This window comes from Myotis brandtii, unplaced genomic scaffold (assembly GCF_000412655.1).
Source record: "Myotis brandtii unplaced genomic scaffold, ASM41265v1 scaffold454, whole genome shotgun sequence".
NCBI classification, from domain to species: domain Eukaryota; kingdom Metazoa; phylum Chordata; class Mammalia; order Chiroptera; family Vespertilionidae; genus Myotis; species Myotis brandtii.
Window position 1 is genome coordinate 1,230,569 of NW_005367354.1, and position 10,527 is coordinate 1,241,095.

General features: G+C 51.7%; 1 protein-coding gene across 1 annotated transcript in view; it reads left to right on the plus strand.

The window, feature by feature from the left end:
• The window catches only part of MPV17 (MpV17 mitochondrial inner membrane protein), an 11,291-nt gene extending 1,844 nt beyond the window's left edge, over nucleotides 1–9,447 (plus strand). The window contains exons 2-7 of the mRNA XM_005874858.2: nucleotides 6,065–6,180; nucleotides 6,366–6,458; nucleotides 6,550–6,645; nucleotides 6,886–6,918; nucleotides 7,233–7,285; nucleotides 8,495–9,447. Of these exons, the coding sequence (XP_005874920.1) occupies nucleotides 6,065–6,180; nucleotides 6,366–6,458; nucleotides 6,550–6,645; nucleotides 6,886–6,918; nucleotides 7,233–7,285; nucleotides 8,495–8,564 (461 nt within the window). The 3' untranslated portion in view covers nucleotides 8,565–9,447. The remainder of the gene's footprint in view (nucleotides 1–6,064; nucleotides 6,181–6,365; nucleotides 6,459–6,549; nucleotides 6,646–6,885; nucleotides 6,919–7,232; nucleotides 7,286–8,494) is intronic.
• The last annotated feature ends 1,080 nt before the right edge of the window (nucleotides 9,448–10,527 follow it).

Here is a 10,527-nt window from a genome sequence, read left to right on the forward strand (position 1 = left end):
ATGTTTCTCTCTCATCGATGTTTCTGACTATCTATCTCTCTCCCTTCCTCTCTGTAAAAAATCAATAAAATATATTAAAAAAAAAAAAAAGAGTGATCAGGTTAAGAAGGGGCGGTTACCATGTTTAGAGGAAGGGAACGGGATTCTAATGAGGACATGGGCTTCTGAGAGGAAGACTGTTGAAGGTGGGGGGGAGGTATACTGAAAACCAGGATGGAACAGTGATCCTGTTACTAGAATAGCTTCACATCAGCACTAGACACCTCATTGGGGGACTGTCCAAAAGGTGGATTCTTTCGCCCTCCGGCCCCTTTCCAGCCTCCTGTGCCCAACCACCCTATGTCCTGTCCTCAGAGTGTCCGTCAGCCTGTATGACTCACCTGGCTGCGTGTGTGGTGACTCATGCTGAACTGTGTGGCTGTGATGGGAACTGACACTCGGCCCTTTGCCCAGCCTCAGATTCCCTCAGGGCCCCTAGCTGCCGGAAGGAAGGTTCCCCTTGGCCATTAAGAATAGGGAGGGGAAAAAGAAAGAAAGGAAAAAAAGAATAAGAAGGGAAGGATAGTCCCTACTCAAGGCACCTGCAGCTGACCAGGGCAGGAGTTGGAGCTCCAAGGGGCCCAAGTGCAGATATGTAGCTGAAAGCAGGAGGGGGAGAGGGAATGGGCACAAGGGAAAGCCCAGCGGGAAGCTTAATCATGTACATACTTGTCTGCCGGGGCTACAGCCCTGTGGCTCCACACCTGCAGTCTTTCTGAGGCAGTGCCAACAGCTCATCCCCAAAGCAACCTCTGGGTAGCACTTTTCTCAGGCTTTTCCAAACCTTTCAGACTTCTCTTTCCTGCTGCTCAGTTGGATCAAACTAAAAGGAAAGCGAGGAGGTGGAAATTGCTCACCCAGTTGCTTTTAGATCCCAGCACAGTAGTTCCTAAACAGTAGAGATTTCAGACTTGGAATCAGAAGACCATGATTTGAATCTCGGAGCCATAGCAGTTAGTAGTAGCTGCATGAACAAGTCAATAAACCTCTTTGAGCCTCAGTTTCCTCATTTAGAACTTGAGTTTAGTTACATGATTTCACAGAGTAAGTGTAGGGATTATCTCTGTGAAGGCTTTAGAGACTTAAAACTGTTAATAAACTAAGGCTCCAGGAGTTGGCCTGGAGTGTTCTCTGAGTGTTGGCAACCCAGGCACAGCAAGCTAGTCTTTTTTTAAAATTTTTTTTTTTTTCATTTCAGAGAGGAAAAGAGAGGGGGAGAAAGAGAGAAACATCAATAATGAGAGAATCATCAATCGGCTGCCTCCTGTACACCCTCTACTGGTGATGGAGCCCAGCACCTAGGCAAGTGCCCTGATGGGGAATCAAACCGTGACCTCCTTCCTGGTTCATAGGTGTACGCTCAACTACTGAGCCACACTGGCCGGGCAAGCGGTTCTTTTTATAGAGGTATTTGGATTGGGTTTGTTCCACTTGCCAGAAACCTTAACATGAGCTTTGGCTGGGTTACTCAGTTGGTTAGAGCGTTGTCCTGATATGGCAAGGTTGTGGGTTCAATCTCTGGTCAGGACACATAAAGAAGCAACCAATGAATGCATAAATAAGTGGAACGATGAATTGATGCTTCTCCATCTCATTCCCTTCATCTCTTTAAAACCAATCCATTAAAAAAATCTGAACATGGACCACTATCTTAGCCTTGGTTCTCCAAAAAGCAGAACCTGAAACTTCTGTGCAAGTACTTTATAAGGGCCCATGGAGGAAGGAGGAGGGAGAGCTGATATAAGGACACATTGTTAAATTGGACACTGCTTAAGGCACCTAGCTGCTCAGTCCCTTAAAACTGACTGGGAAGCTCTTTGAAATGCCTCTTAGGACTACATAGGTGAGTAGTCTTTTCTGGAGAAAAGGAGAAACCTTTATCCACTAGCTGCCAACTCACATTGGTTAAAGGTTCGCCACATGGGATGTTAATGCCCATGTACTACCAAATTGCACATGCATGGTCCCCAAGTAGAGCATCTACAGTGCAGCCCCCGATGTGGCATAGGCAAGAATCGATCAGGTTGAATTGCTGTAATGGCTGGAATAAGATAAGTGAATCAAGAAGATCTGAAATGGTTCAAAAGAAGTGTCTGATACATTCAGTTTGGACCAAGCCAGAGTCAGGAACGGTGGCCTGGGCAAAGGTCTGCTGTGTTTTGCAGAATTTGAGTCCGCCTTCTCCCATCCTTTCTTAAGGGCCTTTCCAGTCTTCAGAGGACCCAAGGCCCAACTCCATGCATCTTAGCCAACCTGGTCCTGCTGTGGGAGCAGCTGAGCTTCTGCAGACACTGGTTTCCCTGGAGTCTGAATTAAACCAGGATGTAAGAGCTCATCCAGTCCAGCCCCTGATATTACAGAAAAGGAAACTGAGGCAAGGAGGGGGACATGCACTGAGGTCTCACATCATCAGTGGTAGAGCTGGCATTAGAACCTATGGCGCTTGCCAGTGCACTGCCCTGCACTTGAGACTCCTGGGGACTCAGGATGCTGAGTGTAGCCCCAGCTGGTCTACACTATAGAACCCTCTGTTTGGTCTCATTTTCTAGCCGTAGGATAGATAGTCCAGGTCAGAAACGGGGAAGACATTCAGACCAATCCCAGAGGATGCACTCTCCCCTTTCTGCGGGGCTCCAGCTCCCTCTGGGCTCTGCCAGACCAAGCCCCTATGCCAGGCAGCTATTGACTTGTCGGAGGCTTCTGGGGAGGAATGAGTCAACAGCACCACTGGCCCCACACCAGCAGCTCTACCTGACAGCTCGGGTCTCCTGTTCCCAAGGACACGCTTCCTGCCCTTCATGCCAGCTTTCTGCCCCCCAGCCTGTTCTCTTCCATTAACACTTTTTTTCTTGCCCCTAAGACTCCATGCACAAAAGCCAGGAGAGGAACAAAATAGAGAACTTACTCCCACCTGGACCTAGGAAGAGGGATAGAAGTTGGGGCTTTTCCACTAGTGGACAGAGGAGTGGTCCCAATTACCTCTGTGCTCAGAGGCAGCCCGCCCCCCCCAACCCGCCCCCACTCTGCCGAATCCGGTCTCGAGTGACGGCATGAGAACTGGCACCTACCCAGGGGTATGATGTCACACCAGTGCCAACGTCTGCCTGCTGGGCTCTGTGCCCAGCCTAGCTTTGGGGCATCACTGGCCAGCAGCCCCTCACCCTGCCCCGTCAGGGCTCAGGCAGTATGTCTCTGCAGGCCTCCAGCCCCAACCCCCTGGGAACAAGCCCAGAGAAAGGAGGGCCAGAGCACCGGGAGGGCCAGACCAACCAAATATGCCTAAAAGGGCTCCCAGACCTGGGCCTGGGGAAGATGGAATACGGAATCTGAATGTCAGCCTTTCCTGCCCAGTCACTCGGACCAGAAGTGTAGGCTTTGCTCTGTGCTGGGACCGAAACCACAGACCACCCTGGAGTTGCTGAGGCCCAGGGGCCTGATAATTTGTGGGCAGAAGGGAACCTCGGTCCTGTCCTGTCTGAAATGGACAGAACTGGCGGGGCTACTGAGCTACATACCACCTCTCCTGCTGCTGCCCTATCACTCGGGGTGTCTGGGGTTTGGTGTGCGTGGTTAGGGGCCTGGAATCTCTTTCTCAAAGGCTGCCTGACTACGGGGCTAGAATTGGGACTTTGGTTTTCATTCCTGCTCGGCCTTGAGCTTGCTGTTGACAGTGGGCAAGCATAAGAGTGGAAACACAGCTGTCTCTGTGACAGTTCCTTTCCCAGGAATCTTGCTTCGCTCCCCACAGGTGACAAGGAACAGATAGTCTTACATTCTAGGGAGTAAAAAACAGGAGTATCTTCGAGATGCAGGCTTCCGGGGCCTGCTTCCGGCAGAAGGCAGGAACCCCCCTGCGAGTAGCAGCCACAGGAGCCTTTTGGCGCCCTCTGGCCCCGATGGCCAAGTCTCCGCCTATTCTGGGAATTCCCTGGCCCTCCCGTTCCTCCTTGAGAGAAGGCCTGGGTTCAGGCCCCCAGCTCCACTTCTCATCAAGTCCCTCTTCTCTCAAAGACAAGTGGATGTGGGACCTCTACCTCCCAGACCTTTTGTGAGGACGAAATGTATGAGAGCCTTTTGTAAACTCTAAACATCTTGCTCCAGGGGAATTTTAAGCTGTCAGTCTTTTCATTTAACAAGTGCCTGCCTTTCTGTTCCATCCTCCTGGGACTTCTCAGGGTCACTCTTCCCTTTAGGCATGACCACAGTGGCTCCCTCCCCGGCCCGGGAGGGCAGCTGGTGACCCCGTTGTCAGGGAAGGGCATAGGGAGTTAAGTGCTAACTCGGGGAGCAAGCCTTCAGTTCCACTGGAACTCACACCTTGAGCCCAACGTGGTCCTTGGGCTCGACTTTAGAGTTCTTTAATGCCCTTCCCAGAGTAGGCCTGTTCGGGGCAGTACATTTGACATTTCTCCTTGCTTTATTTTCTATGCACCTGCCAGGGGCTCGGTTACGTATGAGGATGAGAGAATAAAGATGCCTAGGATCCTGTCCTTGTCCTTTGGCAGGTAGCAACTAGTCATGTTCTGGGAAGGACCTCCACCACTATGGGGGTTTCAGGGAGAGGAGAGGCAGGGCTGTCTTAATGGGTGTGCTGAGACCGGCAGCCTCGGTCACCTACAGGTGTCCCAGCTCTAGCTCTCAGCCTTGCCCAGTGGCCTCTGACGAGGCTGCTCAGGGGCAGGGCTGTGCAGAGGGTGCGGGGGAAGAGCAGTGAGTGTGCAGCCAGCACGGACGTCAGAGCCAGCTCCCAGCCAAGGAAAGGGTTGAAGGATGTGTTTGCCCAGTGCTAATTGAGGGCACAAGGACAGTGGTGGCTACGGGGCTGGAGGGGGACTCTCATTACTGCGTGAGATGGACAGGCGAGCTGGAGATCATACGGTCACTCCCAAGCAGCCCTATATATATAAGTGTATTTGCTAGAAACCATCACGCCACCATAGCTGAAGGGGGGCTCTGTAAATAGTCTTGGTCTCTGGTATGGGCGTCTGACAAGGGCTGCTTAGAGCTGGGTATCTGTGCAAGCGAAGGGAGGGGCGGGCAGGAAACGGGTATAGAAGCTGCGGGAGAAATGGCTATAACACCTATTGCCAGCTCAATCTGAGATTGTGAGTGGGGAAACTGGGTTTACCTGATTGTGTTAAGAGGTGACCAGGACTCCTCCCTATGGGGACTCTTACCACCTCAGCCAGTCATCTTCCTAACATGATTTATATATATATGAATTATTGAGTTTTACAGAGAGGAAGGGAGAGGGAGAGGGAGTTAGAAACATCTATGAGAGAGAAACATGGATCAGCTGCCTCCTGCACACCCCCCACTGGGAATGTGCCCGCAGCCAAGGTACATGCCCTTGACTGGAATTGAACCTGGGACCCTTCAGTCCGCAGGCTGACGCTCTATCCACTGGGCCAAACCGGTCAGGGCAAACACTCATGTTTTAAAAAAGAGTTATTGTTATCCACAACTGGAGACCCCAAGACCAAGGTGAAGGACATTGACCAGGGTCCTGTCTTCGGCTTTGGGGAAAAAACCAGGGTTCCTTACCATTCCACACATGACCTATTCATAGTGTGGTGTCCTGGAAAGAATACTGTCTAGTAAATCAAACCACCTGGTTGTGCCTTGGCTCTGCCACTTACTGGATATGTGAGGTTGCAGGCCTGTATTCCCATACCTCTAAGTTATGTGGAAGGCCTTTCTGATTCCGACAGGCTGTGGTTCTCAGCCCCTGGTACCTTAGATTTCTCCTTCCTCTAGCTTCAATTTCTGATTCTGACTTCACTTGATTGCTCAGTGCAGAGTTCTCGGGCCTGCCCTGCTCAGGGCTGCTCATCACAGTTTCTAACAGTAGACACATGAGGTGTCACCATCCTTGGGAGAGGAGAACTTGGAAACAGCAAGAGACTGGCCAGAATAAGCGCTTGGGCCCGGAGTGCCAGAGCCCCATTCAGTCAGCAGGCTTATCCAGCTCCTTGGAGTGGCAGCCCATCCGGGAGGTGTCCTGACACCTGTGTACCCTGCACAGGGTCCCTGATGGGCCTGGGTGACATTATCTCACAGCAGCTGGTGGAGAGGCGAGGTATGCGGAAACACCAGATTAGCCGGACCCTGACCATGGCCTCTATGGGCTGTGTCTTTGTGGTAAGTTCGCCCATAGCAGGGCTGCTGGTGGTCTGTTTCCCTTGGCCTCTCGCACATCTACGCTAACCTGAGTGTATGCTTGTCCTGGGATTTGGTTTCTAACGCTTGGGGGAGGAGCTGTGTGCTGTAAAAGCCAACTGCTTCCCTCACTGCATCCCTGCCCCCTCCCTGGGGGTTACTTTCAGGGCCCTGTAGTAGGAGGCTGGTACAAGGTTTTGGACCGGCTCATCCCTGGCACCACCAAGGTGGATGCTCTAAAGAAGATGTTGTTGGATCAGGTGAGCAGAAGGAAAGGGAGGTTGAGAAGGGTGAGCTGCATTGGGACAGTGGGGTTTAGGTGCTCACAGCATTTTCATTTCTCTTCCCTAGGGGTGCTTTGCCCCATGTTTTCTAGGCAGTTTCCTCTCACTGACAGGGGCACTCAATGGACTGTCAGCCCAGGACAACTGGGCCAAACTCCAGCGGGTGAGTTGGGCAGGTGTGGGGCGATCTCTGGCTGTCCAGCTAGCATGCCCAGGGCAATGAGGCAGGCTTCATGGGGATAAGACAGGTGGATGTGCAGGGAGAGTCCCAGCTCTGGAGGAGAGGGGTGAGGGAGGTGTGGTGAAGATATGTGTTCTTTGCACAGAAGTCTGTGTGTGATAGGACTGGGAGGCAGGAGCTGCATGGAAGTGCAAGTAATTTCTTCCTTCTCTGTCTCCTTAGGATTATCCTGATGCCCTCATCGCCAACTACTATGTAAGAGCTGACACCTCCGCAGCCTGTTTTCCTGCTTCCTTGAGTCCAGAAGTGCCCAGGGATTGGGGGTGCTCCTGACATAGAAACCCCTTGGTTGGGATTAGTCTCTCATTCCCAGTGCGGCGGCACACTCGGGAGCAGTCACCCAGTTGTTCAGCTGGTTTTTGTTTACAACTGAACATGGGCCAGTTCTCATGGGGGTTGATTGCTGGTCAGAACTTAATAGGGTCAGCACTATGAAATGGCCCGTTTCACTCGGGATGGGGTTGGGTAATGGAGGCAGCCCCCCAACATTGACCTTCTCTCTCTTGTAGCTCTGGCCTGCTGTGCAGCTAGCCAACTTCTACCTGGTTCCCCTTTATTACAGGTATGACAGTTCCCTACCCTACCCTTCAAGGGAGAGCCACATTGTGAACAGTTGTAGATAAAGAGATTTTCATTCAACCTTGAGCTACTTTATTTTTCAATTGGTTTTTTTGTTAATCCTCACCTGAGGATATTTTTGCCATTGTTATTTAAAGAGAGTGGAAGGGAGGGGGAGAGACATAGAGATACATCAATGTGAGAGAGACACATCGATTGGTTGTCTCCCGCATGCGCCCTGAGGCCAGGGATGGAGCCTGCTACCAAGCTACATGCCCTTGACCAGAATCAAACCTGGGACCCTTCAGTCCAAGGGTCATAGGGGCAAGCCGGCTGGGGCTTGAGCTACTTTAGACGCCCCCAGAATACTCTGCCCTGATCAGAGCTCCTAGATTCCTGAGTATCTTCCCACTGACCTTTCATCTCAGGGAGGGTCCTGCTCCATAGCCATTGGCTCATCCCACCTGAGCTCTTCACCCTTGCTGCAGGGACTGTACCTAGGGGCTGCAGCCTAGATTAGACAGAAAGGTAGGCCAAAGAGCCATATAGGTGAGTTTAGTCCACAGGTCGGGTTAGTCCACTGCAAAATATTATTTTACCCTAATAATAAAGGTAGTTGCTGAAACTACAATTTAAAAAAGTCGAATTCAAGATGACTAGTTGAAATTATTGCAAGTGAGGGGGCTTTGGGAACAGGGAAAAATACAAAACTCTTAAGAGAGGACATGGTCAAAATGTGCATGAATAGCATAGCTAAAAGGAATATAGATTTAATGAACCAAAATTTAAACATGAGGGTCCTCGCAACAGTCTTTGAAACTAAAACAAGGTAAAATAAAGAGAAGAAGGCGCTACTTTCAATGGCAGATAGTACATTTTGAAGACGTCTTCTCAGCTGGTACAAGGTGCATAGGTACGTGTGTTTAGAAGGAGCCTGCACAGGGGCATGAACAAGAGCCACGCAAGGCCAGATGGCTGCTGAGGGTGTTTCACTTCGAGGCTCTTGTGCAGGAAACAGCTCTGGGACAGCACCAGCCCTGAGCTGGTTGTCCTCTGGTCTGAGCCACACATCCCTCCGTAGAGGGCTAGAGGAAGGAGATCTGAATGTGGATGTTCTCAGAGATAACACCTCCTCTTCCATCACATTCTCCTGTCTCTCCCCCTTTGCTGTCTCCTTATCCATCCTCTTTACGATGCCATTCCTGTTCCCTAGGTTGGCTGTTGTGCAGTGTGTTGCTGTTGTCTGGAACTCCTACCTGTCCTGGAAGGCGCATCAGCTCTAAGCTTGCCTTGCAGTGATGCAGCTTGACCCTGGAATGGTCAGATGACCTCAAAGTGGGCACATCAGTTTTCATGGGGTTTGGTTGCTGGTCAGAACGTAATGGGGTCAGCACTATGAAATGGCCCGTTTCACTCTAAACTGTAAACGACTCCTTTTGAATTCACTAAAATCTTTATTGTGGTCTTAGGCCCGCCACATAATAGGCAGTCCATAGTATTTGTTGGACCATATGATCTTGGCAACTTTAGTTTATGCCCATATCCTGGCAAATGCCATTTATCCCCACTGTTCATTGATATAGTTGTTTCTCCAACCATTTCCAACCCTAGTGTAGCTCCAGTTCTTTGGGGATCCCCTCAAACTCTTTATGTGGTACTTCCATAAATATGGAATCCGGTACCTCTATAAAAATGTCATCTGGAACCTGCAGAGGCCATGAGTAAGACCAACAGAGAAATACTAGGGAGTCAATTTCTAGAGATGGAAAGAAAAGCCTAGAGACCACCAAGCCGCCTTCACAGATGAAGACAATGAGGTCCACAGAAGTGAGGACCTGTCCACAGCACAAGTTGGTGGCAGAACAGAAACTTGAACCCATGTCCTAGAGGTTGCACTTTTTTGTATAACCCCAAGTTCATATGGTGGAAAACCCAATGTCCAAGGTGACGGTATTAGGAGGTGGGACCTTTCGGAGGTGATAAGGTCATGAGGGCAGAGCCCTCATGGGATTAGTACCCTTATAAAAGCTGCCTGTGAGGACACAGCAAAAAAGTGCCATCTAAACCATTAAGCAGGTCCTCAGAAGACACCAAGTTCATTGGCGCCGTGATCTTGGACTTCCCAGTCCCCAGAACTATGAAAAATAAATGCTCGCTTATAAGCCACCCAGTTTTGTTTGTTTGTTGTTACAGCACCTCCAATGGACTAAGACACCATGTTTCCTAACTTTCTACCAAGGGATCTTAACCAGGAAGTCAAAGATACAGTGATGGTGCTACTATGATTCCCAGGAGAAAAATTAACTTGACTGAACTACCACTCTGGGGCAAAATCAGAAGAGATGGGTCAGCTTTTTATGGTCTGAAAGTATGCTGAGGCCAGAAATCTTTTTTTATGGTGCCCAGTCAGCCCGAGAATTTAGATCCTGGGGCTGGAGTAAGATCAAGAATCCTGGCCAACTCAGCCTGCCTCCGCTGCCTCTTGGGTGGGTACCGTGGTGATGGCTCAGTGCCAGCTGCGCTGTCCTGGTTGCCTCAGTTTACAAAACGGTCTGTGCAGCACAGCATTCTCCCAATGCCCCTGACCCCTCTGGGGGCCGAGGGCAGGGTCAGCACCACGGACAGCCCCACGACCCGGCCGCCCTTTCTTGTGCCAGAGAAGACTGGCGGTCTGGTCTGGTCTGGGGACCGGCCTGGTCACTGCAGACTGTTCTCAGTGGTGAACGACTCTCATGGCGCCCAGGGCAAGCTTTCCGCCCCAGCCAGCGCCTTGCTCACTGGAGTCCGCTATCGCTTGCAGCGCAAGCCCCAGAGACCTGCCCCTCGGGGGACCCGCTGGACTCGAAGCCGCGACCGTCATTGCTCTACAACCGGTGCATGTCCCTCGCTGACGTCAGCCGGAGCGGCCCTGGAGCTATATAAGCTGGCGGCGGTCCCGGGACAGACCCCGTGTTTCCCCGGCGCCCTCAGCCCGCCCCAGGGACCGACCGGAGCTCCGTCCTGCGCTGCGCAGCCGCTCTTCCCGCACCTGTGAGTGGCCCTGGGCGGGCCCGCCGGACTCCCTCTGCACCAGGACTCGGCACTCCGCTCACTTACGGGGGCCGCTAAGAGGGGAGGAGGGAGGAAAGGGTGGCACAGGTCTGGGCAGCGGCTGGGGCTGCAGGGAAGGTTGCGGGCACCGGGCAGCAGCCGAAGGGGACCTGCGGGGACGCTGGACGTGCACGGGAAGGGGAGGGGTGCCACCTG